Source organism: Anoplopoma fimbria, chromosome 12 (genome assembly GCF_027596085.1).
Source record: "Anoplopoma fimbria isolate UVic2021 breed Golden Eagle Sablefish chromosome 12, Afim_UVic_2022, whole genome shotgun sequence".
Classification (NCBI taxonomy): domain Eukaryota; kingdom Metazoa; phylum Chordata; class Actinopteri; order Perciformes; family Anoplopomatidae; genus Anoplopoma; species Anoplopoma fimbria.
In genome coordinates, this window is record NC_072460.1 from 2,650,044 (window position 1) to 2,672,767 (window position 22,724).

Below are 22,724 nucleotides of genomic sequence, written 5' to 3' on the forward strand. Positions count from 1 at the left end.
GCATCTGGAATAATAACCTCCATAGTAGTCACAGAACTACTATATTTGTATGCAGAGCCCCTTTAATTTGCATTTGATGAACAAATCAAATATTGCATTGGTTTTAAATTACGACAGAAATCTTGAGCAACCCTTTGAAGACATCAATCACCACCAAGTGTGTCGTGGCAAGTCCAACTGAGTCTCACCGGAAACGCAGATATTGCATCCTGCAAAATGAAACCATATTCTTTTTAATCTGGAGAAATATACCAACTGATAATCAAACATATATATTTAAGATTAAAAGAGTAAAAATATAAATAAAAATGCAATTCAATGAGTTTGGACCCAGAGAGCACCCTCTGGTTACCACTGGGCAGACAGTCATGGGTGCTACATTTAATTGGAGACTTCCTGTTTTATTGTGAAGAGGCTGGCTTGCTTTGTGTTGTTCTCTGGGGTCAGCAGCCACGTCTCTCAGTCAGGTGCACAGATTGTGGAGATGGTAACTCAGACGCACACGCAGGAGGTGTTTGTGCGCAGAGAGCTGTGCGTAAAGTGGCGTCGGGCGGTGTAGCCTCCTCTGCTCCACACCGCATGCCTCTGCAGGCAAACGTCAATGTGCAACTTCCTCTTTCTGCAACACTCCGTGTCGTTGACCGGCCGGGTTTGCAACCTTTCAAAGCTCAAGTTGGAAACCAGCAGCTTCATTCCAAGAGGTAAGAGTTCTCCCTTTAGACCCGGTGGGGTTACATTGTTGCGCGTTGAGAACAAAGCTCCGGAGATAAGGAAACCACCACCTGGGGCTGGAATAACAGACCACGCTCCACCAGATACCACAGTCTGTGTGAAGAGAGGGTCGTGTTAGGTTCACCTGGTATTCTGGTTACTTTCATGCGAGGAGCTCTGTGGTGGTGTATCTGTGTTTATGTGACTAGTGTTTAATGTTGTATCTGTGTTTATGTGACTAGTGTTCTCTGTGGTGGTGTATCTGTGTTTATGTGACTAGTGTTTAATGTTGTATCTGTGTTTATGTGACTAGTGTTTAATGTGGTGTTGTATCTGTGTTTATGTGTTGTATCTGTGTTTATGTGACTAGTGTTAATGTTGTATCTGTGTTTATGTGACTAGTGTTTCATGTGGTGTTGTATCTGTGTTTATGTGACTAGTGTTTAATGTTGTATCTGTGTTTATGTGACTAGTGTTTAATGTGTTGTATCTGTGTTTATGTGACTAGTGTTTAATGTGGTGTTGTATCTGTGTTTATGTGACTAGTGTTTAATGTTGTAGCTGTGTATCTGTGTGTATGTGAATAGTGTTTAATGTTGTATCTGTGTTTATGTGACTAGTGTTTAATGTTGTATCTGTGTTTATGTGACTAGTGTTTATGTTGTATCTGTGTTTATGTGACTAGTGTTTAATGTGATGTTGTATCTGTGTTTATGTGACTAGTGTTTATGTGGTGTTGTATCTGTGTTTATGTGACTAGTGTTCCATGTTGTATCTGTGTTTATGTGACTAGTGTTCCATGTTGTATCTGTGTTTATGTGACTAGTGTTTCATGTTGTATCTGTGTTTATGTGACTAGTGTTTCATGTTGTATCTGTGTTTATGTGACTAGTGTTCCATGTTGTATCTGTGTTTATGTGACTAGTGTTCCATGTTGTATCTGTGTTTATGTGACTAGTGTTTCATGTTGTATCTGTGTTTATGTGACTAGTGTTCCATGTTGTATCTGTGTTTATGTGACTAGTGTTTCATGTGATGTTGTATCTGTGTTTATGTGACTAGTGTTCCATGTTGTATCTGTGTTTATGTGACTGTGTGTTTGTTCATGTTGTTGTATCTGTGTTTATGTGACTAGTGTTTCATGTGATGTTGTATCTGTGTTTATGTGACTAGTGTTTAATGTGATGTTGTATCTGTGTTTATGTGACTAGTGTTTCATGTGATGTTGTATCTGTGTTTATGTGACTAGTGTTCCATGTTGTATCTGTGTTTATGTGACTAGTGTTTAATGTTGTATCTGTGTTTATGTGACTAGTGTTTAATGTGATGTTGTATCTGTGTTTATGTGACTAGTGTTTAATGTGGTGTTGTATCTGTGTTTATGTGACTAGTGTTTCATGTTGTATCTGTGTTTATGTGACTAGTGTTCCATGTTGTATCTGTGTTTATGTGACTAGTGTTCCATGTTGTATCTGTGTTTATGTGACTAGTGTTTCATGTTGTATCTGTGTTTATGTGACTAGTGTTCCATGTTGTATCTGTGTTTATGTGACTAGTGTTCCATGTGATGTTGTATCTGTGTTTATGTGACTAGTGTTCCATGTTGTATCTGTGTTTATGTGACTAGTGTTTCATGTGATGTATCTGTGTTTATGTGACTAGTGTTTCATGTGATGTTGTATCTGTGTTTATGTGACTAGTGTTTAATGTGATGTTGTATCTGTGTTTATGTGACTAGTGTTTCATGTGATGTTGTATCTGTGTTTATGTGACTAGTGTTTAATGTTGTATCTGTGTTTATGTGACTAGTGTTTAATGTGATGTTGTATCTGTGTTTATGTGACTAGTGTTTAATGTTGTATCTGTGTTTATGTGACTAGTGTTTAATGTGATGTTGTATCTGTGTTTATGTGACTAGTGTTTAATGTGATGTTGTATCTGTGTTTATGTGACTAGTGTTTAATGTGATGTATCTGTGTTTATGTGACTAGTGTTCCATGTGATGTATCTGTGTTTATGTGAATAGTGTTTAATGTGATGTTGTATCTGTGTTTATGTGACTAGTGTTCCATGTGATGTTGTATCTGTGTTTATGTGACTAGTGTTTAATGTGATGTTGTATCTGTGTTTATGTGACTAGTGTTTAATGTTGTATCTGTGTTTATGTGACTAGTGTTCCATGTTGTATCTGTGTTTATGTGACTAGTGTTTAATGTTGTATCTGTGTTTATGTGACTAGTGTTCCATGTTGTATCTGTGTTTATGTGACTAGTGTTTCATGTGATGTTGTATCTGTGTTTATGTGACTAGTGTTCCATGTGATGTATCTGTGTTTATGTGACTAGTGTTCCATGTGATGTTGTATCTGTGTTTATGTGAATAGTGTTTAATGTGATGTATCTGTGTTTATGTGTTTATGTGATGTTGTATCTGTGTTTATGTGACTAGTGTTTCATGTGATGTTGTATCTGTGTTTATGTGACTAGTGTTTCATGTTGTATCTGTGTTTATGTGACTAGTGTTTCATGTTGTATCTGTGTTTATGTGACTAGTGTTTCATGTTGTATCTGTGTTTATGTGACTAGTGTTCCATGTGATGTTGTATCTGTGTTTATGTGACTAGTGTTCCATGTGATGTATCTGTGTTTATGTGACTAGTGTTCCATGTGATGTATCTGTGTTTATGTGAATAGTGTTTCATGTGATGTTGTATCTGTGTTTATGTGACTAGTGTTTAATGTGATGTTGTATCTGTGTTTATGTGACTAGTGTTCCATGTGATGTATCTGTGTTTATGTGAATAGTGTTTCATGTGATGTTGTATCTGTGTTTATGTGAATAGTGTTCCATGTGATGTTGTATCTGTGTTTATGTGACTAGTGTTTAATGTGATGTATCTGTGTTTATGTGACTAGTGTTTCATGTTGTATCTGTGTTTATGTGACTAGTGTTCCATGTGATGTTGTATCTGTGTTTATGTGACTAGTGTTCCATGTGATGTATCTGTGTTTATGTGACTAGTGTTTAATGTTGTATCTGTGTTTATGTGACTAGTGTTCCATGTGATGTTGTATCTGTGTTTATGTGAATAGTGTTTCATGTTGTATCTGTGTTTATGTGAATAGTGTTTCATGTTGTATCTGTGTTTATGTGACTAGTGTTCCATGTTGTATCTGTGTTTATGTGACTAGTGTTTCATGTGATGTTGTATCTGTGTTTATGTGACTAGTGTTTCATGTTGTATCTGTGTTTATGTGACTAGTGTTTATGTGATGTTGTATCTGTGTTTATGTGACTAGTGTTTATGTGATGTTGTATCTGTGTTTATGTGACTAGTGTTCCATGTTGTATCTGTGTTTATGTGACTAGTGTTTCATGTTGTATCTGTGTTTATGTGAATAGTGTTTCATGTGTTCTGTGTTTATGTGACTAGTGTTTCATGTGATGTTGTATCTGTGTTTATGTGACTAGTGTTCCATGTGATGTATCTGTGTTTATGTGACTAGTGTTCCATGTGATGTTGTATGTGTTTATGTGATGTTGTATCTGTGTTTATGTGAATAGTGTTTCATGTGATGTTGTATCTGTGTTTATGTGACTAGTGTTTCATGTTGTATGTTGTTTATCTGTGTTTATGTGATCTAGTGTTTATGTGATGTGTTCCATGTTGTATCTGTGTTTATGTGACTAGTGTTCCATGTGATGTTGTATCTGTGTTTATGTGACTAGTGTTTCATGTTGTATCTGTGTTTATGTGACTAGTGTTTCATGTGATGTTGTATCTGTGTTTATGTGAATAGTGTTCCATGTGATGTATCTGTGTTTATGTGACTAGTGTTCCATGTGATGTTGTATCTGTGTTTATGTGACTAGTGTTTCATGTGATGTTGTATCTGTGTTTATGTGAATAGTGTTTCATGTGATGTTGTATCTGTGTTTATGTGAATAGTGTTTCATGTTGTATCTGTGTTTATGTGAGTAGTGTTCCATGTGATGTTGTATCTGTGTTTATGTGACTAGTGTTTCATCATAGGTAACAGCAGCATCATTGTCGTAGTCCACAAATATGTACTTATTTCGTTATTTAAATATTCCATCTTTATGTCTGTGGTGTGGGGTGTCATGATGATGATGATGATGATGATGGATGATGGTGGGGATGAGGGGCATTTGTGGAGTTCAGTTCAATAATGCTCTGGGGCAAAAGCTGCTTTGAAGGGAGAGGAGATGGTTATATATGTGTTATTTAAAAAAAAGCTATAGCAAGTGAATGTACAATCATTAATGTGTACGACGCTGGTGTGTGAAAGATGATTTTGTCTCTCCCCTGACAGGAGACTTTCCAGCTTCTGCAGCAGAGGACAGGGGACACCAGGACTCAAAGCATCCCAGGCATTTACTGCAAGACTCACAGATCAATCAGAAGATGGATTAACACTCCAAACTCTCACCGAACCCTCACCTCCCTCTCATCACCCACCTGTCGGGGCCCCCCTTGAGGGCCCACAGGTAGTAGGCTGGAATGCCGGGCGGCAAGCAGAATGCTATGCACCCGCTGTGGCGCCTACTGTCACCGCTCCGCACCCACCAGGAGCGAGTGGTGCTGGCCCGCAGTGAGAGCCTGCCAGGGGAGCAGGTGCTAAAGATCACAGTCACAGAGACGACGATGATCGAGGCGGATTCAGGGGTGGGGGACTGGCTCTCCCTGACCTACCTGGGCCTCTGGTACTTCTTCAGCTTCTGCACCCTGTTTCTCAACAAGTACATCCTGTCACTGCTGGAGGGGGAGCCCAGCATGCTGGGTAAATAAAATGATAACTATACGTATGCTCCTTCTAACTAGACTAAATAAGGCATGAGACTTTATTGTAACGTTATTGCCGTTGATTAGTAACATCCCACAGAACCATACTGGTGGTGTTGCAGGGTTTGGCCCTTTTATATATACATATGTATTTTGTGTTACTGCTTAATATTTATAAAGCACACTATAAACTTAAGCTTGACTTCCTGCCTCCTAGGCGTTAAGAACGACTTGCAGAAACATGTGACTTGCTTGAGATATGCAACCTCTTATTGTTTTGTCAAAAGTATGAAAAAAGTGTCGAGACAGTGACGCCAAACATTTTACTGTAAGCATAAACATACTACATTTGTCATTTGTGCTATATATTTAAGTGCGTTACATTACATTTGATGTTACTTTGACATAAAATGTTTATATTTAAATACATCAAATTGTACGACAATCAACTATGATTGATTTCCTAAATCTCGCATTTTTCTTAAAAAAACCAACGTGATTTTGTTGCTACTCCCCAGGGGCCATTCAGATGCTCTCCACCACCGTCATAGGCTTCCTAAAGATGTTTGTGCCCTGTTGCCTGTACCAGCACAAGTCCAGAACCGAGTACCCCTCCAACTTCATCATGATCATGCTGTTTGTTGGGCTCATGAGGTGGGTCCCCTCTCTCTTTTTAGTAATTTAGAAAGTCATTTAACTACTAAAGTAGTGCAGAGTCGCTAATACATTTACAAATAATGAAGCAATCCCTTAAAAAAAAGAAAGAAATTGTATTCAAAAAGTCCAGTATTTGCGTCATCTTCACTCCATTTGTCAGGTTCACTTCAGTGGTTCTGGGCTTGGTGAGCCTGAAAAATGTGGCGGTGTCTTTTGCAGAGACAGTGAAGAGCTCAGCACCCATCTTCACTGTCATCATGTCCAGGCTGATCCTGGGGGAGTACACAGGTAGAGGACCCGCTGATGTATGTCTGTATGAGGTGTCAGGGCACAAAATGTCAGGACACCAGGGCTTTAGGGGAAATTGAATGTCTTTTTGAATGTCTTTTCACTTCTGATTCAATTGCAGTGTTGGTTTTAGTCTACAATCAGGATTTGTTGACAATAAGAAAATCAAGTAAAACACCAGTCGTATACTTTAATGTGACACCGCTGTAAGCATTTTGAGCTAACCGACTTGACACTCCTACTGACGCTTTAAGTAGGAGTGTCAATTCAGAACAGCAAATCCCAAAAAGCAGATCTACTGGGTTAACTTGATGGCTGTTAGGAGTAGAACATTGTATTTCACAACACTACCATCAGTCACTTCGACATTTTGTTTGCAATAATGAATGAAACGTGGTCCTACCTTAAGACTGCAACAGGTGAAAGATAAGATAAGATAAGATAATCCTTTATTAGTCCCTCAGCGGGGAAATTTACAAAACATTCAGGTCTAGTGTTTTGTGTTGATGGGTGCGATGACTCATGCCATTGTGTGTGCTGTTTGTTCTCCTACTGCAGGGTTGTGGGTGAACCTGTCCCTGTTCCCTGTCATGGCGGGCCTGGCCCTCTGCACAGCCACAGAGATCAGCTTCAACATGCTCGGCTTCTCCGCCGCTCTCTCCACCAACATCATGGACTGGTACTGCAGCACTTAACGCAGCTGTCCCACAGCAGTGTGATGCTATATCTAAGTCAATTTCTTATCTTATCTTATCTCTTAACCCCTTTTATGTCTGATCTCAGTTTGCAGAACGTATTCTCCAAAAAACTGCTAAGTGGAGACACATATAAGTTCAGGTAAAAGACTGTGAACCCTCTGATTTATAACTGCCAAATTATTGAATTGTGTGCAATCAAACATTTGCTATAAAGACTTTTTTCAGCCCTGCAGAACTGCAGTTCTATACCAGTGCAGCGGCAGTCATCATGCTCATACCTGCCTGGGTGTTCCTCATGGTAGGTTAACACATAATTGCTCCAGTTATCGGTGTACTGAATCTGTGTGTTCATAGTTTGTTAAATACCTTAAGTCTGTAGTCAAGACTACAAAGATTAAAAGATTTTACAAAACATCCAACCTACCTATATTACACAGCTGGAAGATTCACTGCACAGAGAATCGATGTGGTGTTTCTGTGGACTATTTCTATCAGATGTTAAAAAGCAATACACTACAATAACAATACCTTCTTAAGAAAACTGGCAGGGATGTGTAGAACACATGAGTTGATAGTTTATTAATAAAAAAAATACAGTTTGTAACTCATGCTCCGTCTTCTTTCCAGGACATCCCAGTGATCGGGAAGAGCGGCCGAAGCTTCATCTTCAGTCAAGACATCATCCTGTTGCTGCTTTTCGACGGCGGCCTCTTCCACCTGCAGAGCGTCACTGCCTACGCTCTCATGGGACGGATCTCCCCTGTAACCTTCAGGTAGGAGACATCTATCACATGGCTTTTTATTCTTCACTGAAGCCGTCTTCCAGTTACTTGTGTCACCATCCCTTACTTTTGTCCCAACTAGCTCATGCCAGCTGCAGGTTTGGATGTTCTGATAAAGCTGGATACTCATAAACACTGTTGGCCACTTCATTGGGTAAACCTGCCTGAATATGATCCTTTTTATCTCGGTACAGAGTTTCTTGATAAGTTTATCAACATGCTGAAAATGGGATGTGCTTATTGGATAACAACATGCTGCGTGTGCTTATTTGCAAGCAATGCAAACTGCAAATCTTCAATTTCAATTTATCTTAAAGGGGAACTGCACCGATTTTACACATCAGTGTCTTTTTACTGGTGTATATGCATTCATACCCTCCACTGAACCTTCTTTTGACAAGTCATGTTTTATCACCATGAATTTGATTAATTTGTAGTTAAGTTCATGCCAACAGTTAAAACCCCTCATCTCTTCCTCAGTGTTGCCAGCACTGTCAAACATGCCTTGTCCGTTTGGCTGAGCATCATCGTGTTCAGCAACCACATCACCTTCCTCAGCGCCATCGGCACCTTTTTCGTGTTCATCGGGGTCTTTTTGTACACTAAGGCCAGGCAGATCCAGAGGGAAACCTTACAGGCTATGGCTGCTGAGCAGAACCACAAACCACTTCTGCAGGACCAGAACTTCCAAGCCCCTCAGTCACACTGAGGACTCAGAACTTAGGACTAAAATGTTGCCTGAAATGGGAGCAAGGTGTGAACAAAAAGCTATTTCCTCTCCTGGGGCTGTCCAGCAAGGATCCCCGGATGTTTGATTGTTCTTCATCGTGCACATATTCCTGTTTAAAGAGGACCCACCCATGTTTTTTTCCCCCAGGATCTACCTGTCATTATCATGTTTTGGATCTTAAGGTAAAGTTCGGGGACTGCGTTTGTCCTAAACCTGATTACCTTCTTACACTTCAACCAGCCTCGGTCCTTTGCTTTGTCTGATGTGGGTCAGTAAAAGGGGGAAGCTCAGGGTGTCCTTCAGCTTTTTGAAGGAAATTACTTCTGTAAGCTCTTTGTCTTACGTTTCCATTCCAGAGTGTGCTGGGTTTGTTTCGCATCTGGGGTTCAGCAGCTGCTGAATGTATGCTTTTGTGAATATCTGTAAAGAATTGAAGCTGTAATATTTTAATTCTGTGCTGGTGATACCTGCACTGTATCATAAAATGTAAAATTGCTCTTGATTTGCATCTGAATTGAGATGTGAATCGGGCACTGGTGCCTGAGACGGGAGGCCTTTTGGAGGCTTGTCCAGCCAAAGCTTTGACTTGCCGTTTGACACATTTCTAAACGTTGTGTGGAACATTTGAAAGCCACATACTGCATTCCAGGAATGCTCATCCTCCATCACAAAGTGTTGAAGGTGTATGTAGGGATTTATGTACTGACTTTTTTTTGTTTTTGTTAAATGACTCCCCCCCCCAGTGCATGCTGGGATAGCAGCCTTCATGATTAAAACGGGTTTAGAGAATGAATGGATCCATGACGCTTTGTTATAACTAGGGTTAGGCTAAACCAGTTATGTCCAACAGTCAGACAATCAAACAGGTTTAAACAAATCACATCTGTCACAGTCCAATAAAACTACTTCCTGGTTCAATCACAGACTCTACTTACTGTAGTTGTTTGCACTCAGTTTTCTTGTGCACTGAGGGATTGTTGGCGACATTGCAAATGCACTCACTTTTGGTTTTTCCACCAAATAAAGAGTACATTTGTGTTGGACTAACTGTTTGTTAGTCAGATTATTAAGCGATATTATCACAAAGAACCGAACCAACGGCCTGCATAACATAAAATAAACCCAATATGTTATATACCAGTTTTCGTAAAAAGCTTCCTGCCACAAGGATCGAACCACTGTTAATTTATTCCAGTATGAGTCAGAGTAAAACCTAAACCACTCATGAGATTGTCCTCTCTGTGAGCCACTCTGTCGTTGTTGCTACTTTCAAACATACATCGGCTTCATAGATGTATAAGTCTATGATAAATTGAAATTTGTTTTCGAACATTGACACCTTGACAAAAACAGTTGTTTGGTGCCAATAATCTAATGTACATATGAATCATATTTTGACCTTACTGCTTTAATCATACTGCCTCAAGTCTCCTACTCTACTGGTGTGTGAGTCCAGGCTTCTCTCCAAATTTTCTTAGGTTAGTATCTAACAAAATCAATCAGGCGTCTGAAAGGACAAATCCTTCTTTTGCTGCAGTTTTTGCAGTCATTTTTGTGATGTGTTATGCTCTTGATCAGGCATATGTTTTAAAGGTGACCATATGGGTAATCTGACTTGAACAAATAAAAAAAATAAAAACATTATAAACATTTCCATTCTACGCGGTTATTTCTGGTTATTGTTTTGAGAATTTGTTTCTTTGAAAGTGCTTCTAAAACCCAAGTTTGGACTTCGATGTGATATTGATATCCTACAAGCATATTTTTTTACATCTTCTCTTCCATGTAAATTCTTTGGAATGGTGTGTGTGTGTGCGTGTGTGTGTGTGTGTGTGTGTGTGTGTGTGTGTGTGTGTGTGTGTGTGTGTGTGTGTGTGTGTGTGTGTGTGTGTGTGTGTGTGCAGTTTGTTTGGGGATGTGCAAATCAATTATGTAAAAGATATTCACTAATGTAACTCATTAGTGAGGATGTAATGATGTTTGATGGACACTGCAGAAAATAAAAAAAAAAAGTATTTTCTCGCACATTGTGTAAACATTTTTGGGGGGAATTTTGAGTTACAGTGATCACAGGTTGCATTGCTGATTTAGATACACACTATAATTCTGATTATAACTATCATACATCCAATTTATTCTGTTTGCAGATTTAAACAATACATTTTCATTCATTCCTCAAATTGGGAATTGTGTTTTGACTCACCACTCTTAAACCCCTCACTGACCACTAAGAGGTAGCTGTAAATGCAAAACACTGACATATTATCACCTGAAGAGGTGTGTATGATGGACGTGTTGGAGGACTCGGAGAAGCATTGAGATCCAGCTAGAGCCATGTCTCTGGTCTCCAGGCGATTGCAAGCCCAATATTTACTCTCTGCCTGTAGTCTCTGCTCTAGTCAGCTCACTAGCTAGTTGCTAACTATGTTTACTGTTGAGGGGCTGAAGAATTGGTTCATTATTTTTGTCACTACGAGTGACCCTTTTCACATAACACAAACTCAATTGATCTATTGTTAATGTAATAATGTAGACTATAGAAGCTTTAATTCAAGGTTCACCCAATTCCAGCCCGACTTTTAAGATCAGGACGTAAACTGCCAACTCAATAGGCACTTTTAATATGAACAGTGTATTTATGTGTGACCTTCAAGCACATTTTCTAGAGGGGGTTTACATGAATGACACCATGGACCAGTCACCAATAATAAAATCATGTACATTCTTTTTATTGTTTATTTATTATGAAATCATTCATTGTTTGTGTGCGCTTGAGAGGAATACAATGCTTTGAAAAAAGAAAAAAAAAACATATGGTGAAAAACAAGGCGATAACTTCATATTTTGTCAAGTACAGTGGATTTGATGTCCATAAACAGGAGCAGCTTAACCGGAAGATAAAGTCCCAGGGATCGAGGTACGTTCAGGTTTCTGACACTAGCTTCTTAAGAGTTGACCCATTTAGACATTCTTACACTGATTCAATACTAAATGGTCTTTTAACTGATATTGTTAAATAACCCTGAGAATTGTAGCTGTATATTAACATCTCCACGCCATGGGAAGATCTTTTTTCGATTTTCAACGGCACGGTCATCCCGTCGGTGGACAGAACATCCTCATCAGACTCTCGTAGCTGAGGAACGTGACAGCGTTGACGGGGAAAGCCCTCAGGCTGTTCAGTAGAAGGCCTTTGAAAAAGACCCTCAATCCCTCCTCTCTGAAGCTCACGCTCATGCAGTGGAGGACCCCTCTGTACTGCCTGCCGCCGGCCCCTGACATCTGGAGCCGGGCTTTGACCACGTCCATGGGCGTGGCACAGGCCCAGGTCATCACGCCAGCAATGCCACCGGCCATCAATATTGCAAAAGTACCTGAGGACGGAAACGTTAGTAAATAATGTCAATCTTTGAAGTTGTGTCTGTTCTGAAAAAGGACTTTGGATTAAAATAAACCTGGACATTTAGCATTGCTCAACGAAAACTAACAACAAACTTTCTCCTGGAGAGCAGTTAACAAAGCTCCGTCCAGAGAAAGCTGGACTCGCCAATGTTAGATCATCCTTTTTTTATTTGTTTTATCTGTATCTTTCATATAGAAGCCCACGTACACCAGGACAAGACAATCACAATAATACTGTAAATCAAACGCAGGAGATACAGAGTCCATATTAAGTCTTATTTAAATGATGTCTTTTCCAAAACTAGGTGCAAACTAAATCAATATCATGAGATACTAAGTCTAAATGTAATTATGACGTATTATCATTCCACAATACTTTTACCACTTCATTTTAAAATAGCATACTATAAATGTATTGTAATATTTCATAATTTTGACTTTAAAAAAAAAAAGTTTGGCTTACCATGTGATCATTTTGATTTTCGATTAATGTTTTTTTTATTTCCTGACAGAAATGACCCTCAGTATTTCACACATGTTGACACTGACCTGGCTCTTTGCCACTCGTGGTCAGAGCCTTTCGAGTGACTTCGTAGGGCAAAAAGTAGAGTCCGTAGCAGGGTATGTCCCTCAGGGCGATGGCCAGCCCTCCCCTGAACAGACCTTTGGGTCCATCTTCCTTAAGGATGACGGCGACACAATGAACAGGTCCACGGTATCGGCCAACTGTTGTTTGACCCTGCAGACGCACCTTCACCAGGTCGATGGGTGCGTTTACACACACCTAAAGGCAGATCAATTTTAAGTGTTATTCAACCCAATATCTGCATAGTTTATACATTTGTTCTATTCAGTATTTAAGGTTTTATAACATAAAGCTTAAAGGATAAGTCTGGTGATATTCTTTTTTTTTTACTGACAACGTGTCCCATGTAAAGATCAGTTCTGCCTGTTGTGGCCAAACAACAATTCAAAGTCAATAAGATAACATTGAATGGTTTGTTAACCTGTTCGGCCAGTTCCATTCACAAGTATAGTGTTATTGTCAGCAAGTGTCCTGGCAGAACTCATAATTCTTGTTTCCTCTTCTCTGCTATGGTCACACAAACACTTCATTGCATGCATTTGTTCCCCCTGCTTTCTTTTTTTTGTTATGAGGAATTTACCAACGTAGGGAAAATCGACCAATCACTGTGCACAGAGTAAGTTAATAAATCTCGTACATGAAACACGACATCCACAGCAGCAGGTTGAGATGTTCCGTTTACTCTTTGCTCAATAGTTTCTCTTTATTTCCAGGTTAACGTCGCTCTCAGCAGTTTTGGGAATAAGAGGAAGTTGATTTCTTCATTATTTTGGTGACACCCCTGACCTTTTGTCCACCACTGTCGGGTCGGAGTGAATACATTGGTCCATGACATGGTACCTAAAAGATTAATGGCAAGATTTCAAAACGGTTGCTCTTAATTTGTGGTAGTCATGGTTCTCTCAGAAGGAATTCTGATGACTTTGGCACCCTCTTGACTGAAACTTCTTCCAGTGACAAGGTGTGTTAATCACTATTTAATTATACTTCAACCTTACAGCCTTTACTTGGGCCAAAACATTAGGCTAAATCTCTGCCTAAACACAGGAAATATCTTAATGTACCTGGGTGATTTCTGCATATTTCATGAACCCCTTGGCCTGTCCTCAGTCACCTGGGTCGGATCACATTCTTGACCCCGCTCTGACCAAGACTTTAGTTTTCTGGGATGTGATGAACATTGCAACCTCCAGGGGTCAGTAGCACATCACACTTGTCTTGTCACCACACAATATCTCAATTCTCCTTAGGTGGGGAAAACACACAGGCTAAGTAAAACTACAACTAATCAGTTAACTAGTCAGTTATCTCTGTGAATAGAGAGATCTCACCCCCTGAAAATGGTCTGTTTCACAGCACTTGTGGCCGTGTGGAACCAGTAATATCTGCAGCTTTGGTCCTGCCAAGGTGCTTTGGATGAACCCGGACGGTGAACGCCAGGTGTTCTTACCTGCATCATGCCTGAGAAACAGCCGGCGGTGAAGACCTGAGCAGCAGAGGCCGGTTTGCCTTGAGTGAGGTAAGCTAAGGCATTACTGTAAGAGCCAAAGACAACAGAGTTGGTGATGCCCATGGTCAGAACTGGAAATGACATACCCTTGAAGAATCCCCGGAGCTGATGTGATAATAAAGCATAATAAACAGATAAATAAGCATGCATCAATACTTTCTGTCATTTGTTTTCTGGTAGAGGCTGCTATTCATGCAATGATATCTGGTGAAACAAATGTAAGGAGACATTACACCTACCCCTTCATTGGAGTATGTTTTAGACATACAGTGAAATATCCCTTTATAGATTGACTGGGCCTGCAGGCGCACCTAGAAAAATGAAACATAAGGTGTCAGGATAAAAAAAGTTGTATGTATGCATTCGTATTAGTTGTTGCACTTATTGTATTCATATTCGTTTACTGCACTTATCCTATTCGTAGTAGTTTGTAGCACTTATTGTATTCGTATTAGTCTGTTGCAATTATTGTTTTCGTAGTAATTTGCTTCTGCACTATACTTTTGCTCTGGTTTATGCTTTAAGATGCTTGTTTAAGAAAGGAGATGCACTTATGACTTCTGGTGACTAGTAGTTCTCTTGAATACCTATGTTGAATACACTTATTGTAAGTCGCTTTGGATGAAAGCGTCTGCTAAATGACTGTAATGTAATGTAATGTAATGTAATGTATGCATGTGGTCATTTTTATAGATTATAATAGAGATCATACAACCTTCACAGTGTCTAGTGGATGGCCAACTGCCAGTCCCAGTGCACCTACAATGAGCCACAAAGATATGTTATTGATCCACATGAATGCAAATACTGAAATCATTCAACATCTGGAGCAGAGTGTTTTCATACCGGAAATGCTCCCGGCTAGGAATTCCATGAAAGGCATGTCTTGCAAAGCTTCACTACCTGCAGACAGCGTGTCAGTGGTGTTACAGAGATTAAGGTCCTGAAGATCCTGCTGGACAGCTGCAATACAGAGAGCTGTGCTGGGAAGAAATCCTTTTAAACTGCAAGACAAATGTGACACTAAATGGCTTTTTCTCCAACACAAGCAGAACTTTAACTCACTTAAGACATGTGTTCTGCGTGATTGAAAAAAAAACCCTATCTGTTCGTCTTCCAAAAAAAAACCCGTTCGCTTCCACATCTACGTCATCATACAGAGCAGCAATAGCTTTTTAATGCGAAGAAAAAAATTGCATTTCAATGAGGCTGCATTGCATACCAATGTAAGAGTCACCTCACTCCTTCAGATGATCACTGCTCAGTGCACACCTCCCTCTGCTGACGTCACCAGGAAAAGTGCGCATGTCGAACTTTTTGGAGGACAGAAAGATTAAAATGTGTCGGGTTCCCAGGTCCAATAGTAGTCTTTACTATCTGGTACAGTCTTTACTATCTGGTACAGTCTTTACTATCTGGTACAGTCTTTACTATCTGGTACAGTCTTTACTATCTGGTACAGTCTTTACTATATTGTACAGTCTTTACTATCTAGTACAGTCTTTACTATCTGGCTCTAAACAGTTATTTACTATCTAAAAAAAGCAAAAGCTGTACTAGTCTTTACTTTACTATCTGTACAGTCTTTACTATCTGGTACAGTCTTTACTATCTAGTACAGTCTTTACTATCTAGTACAGTCTTTACTATATTGTACAGTCTTTACTATCTAGTACAGTCTTTACTATCTAGTACAGTTATCTTGTACAGTCTTTACTATATTGTACAGTCTTTACTATCTAGTACAGTCTTTACTATCTGGTACAGTCTTTACTATATTGTACAGTCTTTACTATCTGGTACAGTCTTTACTATCTGGTACAGTCTTTACTATCTAGTACAGTCTTTACTATCTCTTTACTATCTGGTACAGTCTTTACTATCTAGTACAGTCTTTACTATATTGTACAGTCTTTACTATCTGGTACAGTCTTTACTATCTAGTACAGTCTTTACTATCTAGTACAGTCTTTACTATCTATATCTGTACAGTCTTTACTATCTGGTACAGTCTTTACTATATTGTGAAATGTGGATAATGTGAAATCTGGTACACTTAGTGAAAGATACACAGTTTACATGATTTCCAACAAGAAACTGGCTCTAAACAGCATTATTTGCAATTTCAGGTCATTTTCATGTATGACTGAAGTTAACACCGCACATAAAAAAAAGCAAAAGCTGCTATTTATCACTTTAGAGGTCCGAAAACACATTTTTTACTATCTGGTACAGTCTTTACTATCTGGTACAGTCTTTACTATCTAGTACAGTCTTTACTATCTGGTACAGTCTTTACTATCTAGTACAGTCTTTACTATCTAGTACAGTCTTTACTATCTAGTACAGTCTTTACTATCTGGTACAGTCTTTACTATCTTGAGTAAAATATCTAAAATGCTCCAATATGCTCACCCAGTTAGTTGAATACCAGAAAGAAAAAGGTCTGGTTAATCCCACACTGTCCAATCTTTAATCTCATACTTTCATTTCAAATTGAATGTGCTGGACTGGAGCCATACAAATTGGGGGAAAATATATATATATATTATATATATTGCTGTCTGTTTGTCTGTCTACCAGTGTGTCGTTGGGAGCACTGGTTTCCAGTTCCAGTGTAACTGTGCACATAACAAGTCACTATTAACCTTTAGCTCCTGGTGAACCCAGACAGCATCACATGTTCTCTCTCTCTCTCTGCAGGATTAAGATTGCACCAGACTGTTGTTTGGTATTAAGGGGTCAAAGTGCTGCTGAGCAGAAAACAAGCTCACTCATTATGAAACATGTTTATTGTGTTCATTAAGAAACATGTTTATTGTGTTCATTCAGAAACATGTGTATTGTGTTCATTAAGAAACATGTGTATTGTGTTCATTAAGAAACATGTGTATTGTGTTCATTAAGAAACATGTGTGTTATTGTGAAACATGTGTTTGTGTTCATTAAGAAACATGTGTATTGTGTTCATTAAGAAACATGTTTATTGTGTTCATTAAGAAACATGTGTATTGTGTTCATTAAGAAACATGTGTATTGTGTTCATTAAGAAACATGTGTATTGTGTTCATTAAGAAACATGTTCATTAAAACATGAAACATGAAACATGTATTGTGTTCATTAAGAAACATGTTTATTGTGTTCATTAAGAAACATGTGTGTTCATTAAGAAACATGTTTATTGTGTTCATTAAGAAACATGTTTATTGTGTTCATTAAGAAACATGTGTATTGTGTTCATTAAGAAACATGTTTATTGTGTTCATTAAGAAACATGTGTATTGTGTTCATTAAGAAACATGTTTATTGTGTTCATTAAGAAACATGTGTATTGTGTTCATTAAGAAACATGTGTATTGTGTTCATTAAGAAACATGTGTATTGTGTTCATTAAGAAACATGTGTTCATTGTGTTCATTAAGAAACATGTAAGAAACATGTGTATTGTGTTCATTAAGAAACATGTGTATTGTGTTCATTAAGAAACATGTGTATTGTGTTCATTAAGAAACATGTGTATTGTGTTCATTAAGAAACATGTGTATTGTGTTCATTAAGAAACATGTTTATTGTGTTCATTAAGAAACATGTGTATTGTGTTCATTAAGAAACATGTGTATTGTGTTCATTAAGAATTAAGAAACATGTGTATTGTGTTCATTAAGAAACATGTGTATTGTGTTCATTAAGAAACATGTGTATTGTGTTCATTAAGAAACATGTGTATTGTGTTCATTAAGAAACATGTTTATTGTGTTCATTAAGAAACATGTGTATTGTGTTCATTAAGAAACATGTGTATTGTGTTCATTAAGAAACATGTGTATTGTGTTCATTAAGAAACATGTGTATTGTGTTCATTAAGAAACATGTGTATTGTGTGAGGGGAACAAACATAACCATAACATCATCTCTCTGAACAACTCAAAATAAGATGCAGAGGCGTGACGTCACTAGAGCGAAGCGACGTCATCACCAGCGGACGGCCGCCGACTTGTAAACAAACAGTGACGTCACTAGAGTGCGCCGCCCAGCTCCTGAATGCGGTTCTGGTAGAAGAAGAAGGAGGAGAAGGAGCAGAAGACAGGGAGACACACCATGACAACTTTAACCAGGCAAGATCTCAATTTTGGACAAGGTGAGTTAACCACACACACACATGGCCCCACACCTGACCAAATATATATATATATATTATATTTATATATTTATATTTGGCAATTAAATCTGACTGAGCCTATGAATGAGAATCACATTAACATAGATACACTGAATTATGGGCACATGCTGGCATAGATATAGTGCAAATAAGAGACATAGTAGAAAAAACAAACAAGTATTTTAAATAAGTAAGTAAGAAAAATAAATATTCTATATCCCTTTCATGCATAGAGGTCACTGCAGTGTTTTCTTGTATATGCATGGGTTTTAATGGCATAGTTGCACATCAGCCTCCACAATAGCTCTCACTGTAGTGGCTGATGTGCAACTATGCCATCAAAACCCATGCATATACAAGAAAACACTGCAGTGACCTCTATGCATGAAAGGGATATGCAGACAGAATACTTATAGTTATGGTATGGTACAGTGTATTTGTATTGCACAGATGTTTTAGTGTGCAGCCTGACAGCAGCAGGAATGAAGGACTCATTCACACCTCTCCTTCACACACCGGGGGTGGAGCAGCCGGTGTGTGAAGGAGCTGCACAGAGCTGCCAGGGTGTCCTGCGTGGGGTGGGAGAGGTTGTCCATCAGGGATGACAGCTTGGCCATCACCCTCCTGTCTCCCACCACCTCCACCGTATCCAGTGGACACCCCAGCACACTGCTGGCCTTCCTGACAAGTTTATTAAGTCTCTTCCTGTCGGCTGTCGAGATGCTGCTGCTCCAGCAGACCGCTGCATAGAAGATGACTGATGCCACCACAGAGTCGAAAAAGGTCCTCAGGAGTGCTCCCTGCACTCCAAAAGACCTCAGTCTCCTCAGCAGATAGAGTCTGCTCTGACCTAATCACTAAATTGCCGGGTGTTTGCATTGAGTTTGGTGTTACTCTGACTTAGTACAAGAGCAAATGAAATGCATGGAGGTGTAATTAACCAGTTGATTCCTCTTTCCCAGTGGTTGCTGACATCCTGTGTGAGTTCCTGGAGGTCGCTATTCATCTCATCCTGTACGTCCGTGAAGTTTATCCCTCGGGAATATTTCAGAAGAGAAAGAAATACAATGTACCTGTGCAGGTACAGATGAATATATGTGTAATTATTACATGTTCACACTTTAAGGTAGGCTTACCTATTTATATCTCAATGTTTGGTGTGTTTGTTTCCAGATGTCGTGTCACCCAGAGCTGAATCAATATATCCAAGATACCCTTCATTGTGTGAAGCCCCTCATTGAGAAGGTAAGTCATGACCTGATACTGAGGTTTATTTAGGAAACGTGACCATCGCTCTTCTACGTGTATGCACTTCTGAAGTCTTTCATTTCTCTCCCAGAATGAAGCAGAGAAGGTTGCGGTGGTCATCATGGACAAAGAGCATCATCCAGTAGAGAGATTTGTGTTTGAGATTTCCCAACCTCCACTACTGTCCATCAGGTTTGCCTCTCCTTCTTTAGTTTTTTTAATAAATTAGAAGTGAGTATAAACAATGTGCTTTTTTTAAATTCATTTCCAGGGTGATCACGGTCACTAACTACCTGTGGTTTGTTGTTACAGCTCGGACACATTGCTGTCACATGTGGAGCAGCTGCTGAGGGCGTTCATCCTGAAGATCAGCGTGTGTGATGCTGTTTTAAATAATAACCCACCAGGTAACGCCACTGAGGATTACAAAAGAAGATGCACATGAGGGACACATTCAAATATGTATTCCTAAAACTTTCATGAAGATTTTGAAAAATGATTTGCTCTGATTCCCTGACATGATTCAGCCCAATATCCAGTATTAGCAGCTAAAGAAATGAGTCTCTCAACCAGTGGTTCCTGAAATCTGTTCAGTGATGCCCCTCTTTGTGAGACTTACTACCTTTACAAGCCTATATATAACTTTCAACTTCATGTACGGAAAGTTATAACACCAGATTGACAAAATAAATGAAATCCCAGCAATAATGGACGTTTGCTTGCAATGTCTATGCAAATATTGAATATAGACTATAGTTGGAATTAATGTCAGTCAATCTTAGCAAAAAAAGCAGGACTTGGGTGTTACCTGAGGGGAACAAAAAGCCTGTGAGGTGTTGTTCAGGGTATAACATTCTCATACACAACTCTGCAGTTGCAATAGCCGAAAATACATCCGTCTTATTGGACAAGCATGGAAGGAAATAAGCAAGTTCAGGGAGGAGAGAATTACAAAAGAATCAAGCATATAATGACAAGGGCATTTAATGATTGCATAAATGAAAGTCAGGTAAGAATATGTACAAATCATAGACTTATGTTTGACCTGTTGTCTGTCACAGGGTGTTCGTTCACAGTACTGGTTCATACTAGAGATGCTGCTACACGCAACATGGAGAAGGTTCAAGTGATCAAGGTGAGGTTCTAAAACACTGCAAACCTACAGATTAACACACGATGCGGTCTGCTAATGAAAACAGAATAGCCTTTTTACCTCTTGGTAGGGGTGCTGGAGCCGATCCCAGCTGTCAATGGGCGAAGGCAGGGTACACCCTGGACAGGTCGCCAGCCTATCACAGGGCTACATATATAGACAGACAACCACTCACGCTCACATTCACACCTACGGGCAATTTCAGAGTCATCAATTAACCTAAGCTGCATGTCTTTGGACTGTGGGAGGAAGCCGGAGAACCCGGAGAGAACCCACGCTGACACGGGGAGAACATGCAAACTCCACACAGAAGGTTGTCTGGCCCGGGAATTGAACCCGGGCCCCTCTTGCTGTGAGGCGACAGTGCTAACCACTACACCACCGTGCAGCCCATATTATATATATATAGTATTGCAATCAGCTCTAATAATATGTAAACACTGAATAATTATATGCGTCTGTCACATTTGTGCATTTCCCTCTCCAGGATTTTCCATGGATAGTTGCTGATGAGCAGGAGGTCCACATGCAGGAGCCTAGACTCATCCCACTGAAGACCATGACATCTGACATAGTGAAAGTGAGAAGAAACATCCCACTTCTTAATCCGTTTATCTGCGCAAAGACGAAAAACATAGACATGCGTTATGTTGAATTTCCAACAAAACATAATCACGTGATTATAGTAATCAGCTACAGCTCACCTAAAACATAATCATGTAGTCATGTATCAATATTCATTGCGTCATGTTGAAATTCCCCCGCTTGCTCTTACAGATGTTTTTCTATTGTTCTCTGTCGTTAACAGATGCAGCTCTACGTGGAAGAGAGAGCCCAGAAAACGTAGGCCTGTGATGATGTTGAAACACCAGCAAAATATTGAACACAGTCAATCAGAGCTGCCTGGAACAGTCAAAACATTTTATTGAACACATTGGATCATCAGGAAAGAGATGTGGAGTGTGTGGGTGAGAGGTGTGCATTATGCTTCAGCTAGTGTTGAGGGTTGGACAGATGCAACACACAGACATATCATTGAGAAACAAATCTGTCCAGATTGTTTTTGCTATCCGCCTGTGATTTGATCGCATGCCATACAAATATGCATGAATACGGTTGTCATTTTATTGCCATCTATTGTGTTTGATTGCTTTAATTTCCATGCAGATCTTTATAAGAACAGTATGATCTAAATGTAGCTGTTGCACCATTGCAATAACAAATCAGCAGAATTTGAGTAGACCAGTGTACCGGATATCAACTCAAATATTTTCCACATCTACAAAGCATAGGAATCAGAAACCATAAAATGTGTTGTGTCTTCAATGTAAAACATATTGATCGTTTCTCTTTGTGGGGAAATGTTTTGCCAATGCTTCTTAGAGGTTGTTTTTTCACGTCCACGAGGCGGTCAAAGGTGAGGTCATCTCGGTCTGTTTGAGTATGTTCATCCCCCCCACACACTATAATGTCACACTGAGTCATAGCAGGTCTTTCATGGTGTCTACAGTATTATCGGTCAGGGATGCAGTTTGGGTGGGTTTCTATAAAATATAAGGGGATGTGTGTCTGTGTGTGTGTTTTTTTTCCAATCAACCAGTGGTGTTGTTCACCTCCATTCATAAGTGACAAATTCAAAGTTTTATGTTGTGACAAAGGAACTGTTTTAATGCTGATAACTATGTGAAAAGAAAAATGAAATTGTAATTTAAAAAAAAGTTTTTTAAAGTACCATCACTATAAATCTCTGTTATCGTGTATTAAAGCAAAAACTTTGTAGAAGGACTCTTGGTGATTATCCAATTATTCTAAATGCAAAAACCATTAAAGTAGGTAATGTCAGTATGTGCATTTAGATATAACTCTTGTGCATTTGCAAGACACAACTTAAAACTCTTTGTCTTTAATATTCAGTTGACTCTTTGTAGATGCATGGTTGCAACACTAACGTTTTACAAGACGACAGATAACAATTATAATAAAAACTATTTTACA

The 22,724-nt window shown here is 39.1% G+C and overlaps 3 protein-coding genes across 4 annotated transcripts; 2 read left to right on the plus strand and 1 right to left on the minus strand.

The window, feature by feature from the left end:
* The first annotated feature begins 447 nt into the window (after positions 1-447).
* LOC129099909 (solute carrier family 35 member E2A-like) lies at positions 448-10,470 on the plus strand. Of its 2 annotated transcripts, none has more exons than XM_054609343.1 (9): positions 448-701; positions 5,046-5,513; positions 6,034-6,169; positions 6,333-6,460; positions 7,019-7,139; positions 7,244-7,297; positions 7,384-7,456; positions 7,786-7,931; positions 8,421-10,470. In XM_054609343.1, the coding sequence occupies exons 2-9, from the start codon at positions 5,234-5,236 to the stop codon at positions 8,647-8,649; spliced, it is 1,167 nt and encodes a 388-aa protein (XP_054465318.1). In that variant the 5' UTR covers positions 448-701; positions 5,046-5,233; the 3' UTR covers positions 8,650-10,470. The 2 variants fall into 2 exon arrangements, with proteins under 2 accessions (XP_054465318.1, XP_054465319.1); XM_054609344.1 differs by lacking the exon at positions 448-701 and adding an exon at positions 756-840.
* Positions 10,471-11,441: 971 nt separating this feature from the next.
* Positions 11,442-15,455, minus strand: LOC129100129 (solute carrier family 25 member 45). Its single transcript, XM_054609672.1, has 7 exons — positions 15,391-15,455; positions 15,015-15,172; positions 14,884-14,927; positions 14,408-14,479; positions 14,109-14,273; positions 12,622-12,856; positions 11,442-12,044 (listed from the first exon to the last, which is right to left on the minus strand). The coding sequence occupies exons 2-7, from the start codon at positions 15,049-15,051 to the stop codon at positions 11,764-11,766; spliced, it is 834 nt and encodes a 277-aa protein (XP_054465647.1). The 5' UTR covers positions 15,052-15,172; positions 15,391-15,455; the 3' UTR covers positions 11,442-11,763.
* Positions 15,456-18,204: 2,749 nt separating this feature from the next.
* On the plus strand, positions 18,205-22,676 carry mad2l2 (mitotic arrest deficient 2 like 2). Its single transcript, XM_054609559.1, has 8 exons — positions 18,205-18,307; positions 19,291-19,409; positions 19,502-19,573; positions 19,668-19,768; positions 19,889-19,983; positions 20,638-20,711; positions 21,217-21,309; positions 21,538-22,676. Exons 1-8 carry the CDS (start codon positions 18,268-18,270, stop codon positions 21,574-21,576), a joined length of 633 nt encoding a protein of 210 aa, XP_054465534.1. The 5' UTR covers positions 18,205-18,267; the 3' UTR covers positions 21,577-22,676.
* Positions 22,677-22,724: the final 48 nt, after the last annotated feature.

Coding starts and splice junctions, on each gene's coding strand:
- LOC129099909 (XM_054609343.1), top strand. CDS start 5,234: ATGCCGGGCGGCAAGCAGAATGCTATGCACCCGCTGTGGCGCCTACTG. Junction 5,514..6,033: donor GGGGGAGCCCAGCATGCTGG/GTAAATAAAATG, acceptor GCTACTCCCCAG/GGGCCATTCAGATGCTCTCC. Junction 7,298..7,383: donor GGAGACACATATAAGTTCAG/GTAAAAGACTGT, acceptor GACTTTTTTCAG/CCCTGCAGAACTGCAGTTCT.
- LOC129100129 (XM_054609672.1), bottom strand. CDS start 15,051: ATGCCTTTCATGGAATTCCTAGCCGGGAGCATTTCCG. Junction 14,928..15,014: donor CCTAGCCGGGAGCATTTCCG/GTATGAAAACAC, acceptor GGCTCATTGTAG/GTGCACTGGGACTGGCAGTT. Junction 12,857..14,108: donor GTTTCTCAGGCATGATGCAG/GTAAGAACACCT, acceptor ATCTGCCTTTAG/GTGTGTGTAAACGCACCCAT.
- mad2l2 (XM_054609559.1), top strand. CDS start 18,268: ATGACAACTTTAACCAGGCAAGATCTCAATTTTGGACAAG. Junction 18,308..19,290: donor AGATCTCAATTTTGGACAAG/GTGAGTTAACCA, acceptor CCTCTTTCCCAG/TGGTTGCTGACATCCTGTGT. Junction 21,310..21,537: donor TGACATCTGACATAGTGAAA/GTGAGAAGAAAC, acceptor TGTCGTTAACAG/ATGCAGCTCTACGTGGAAGA.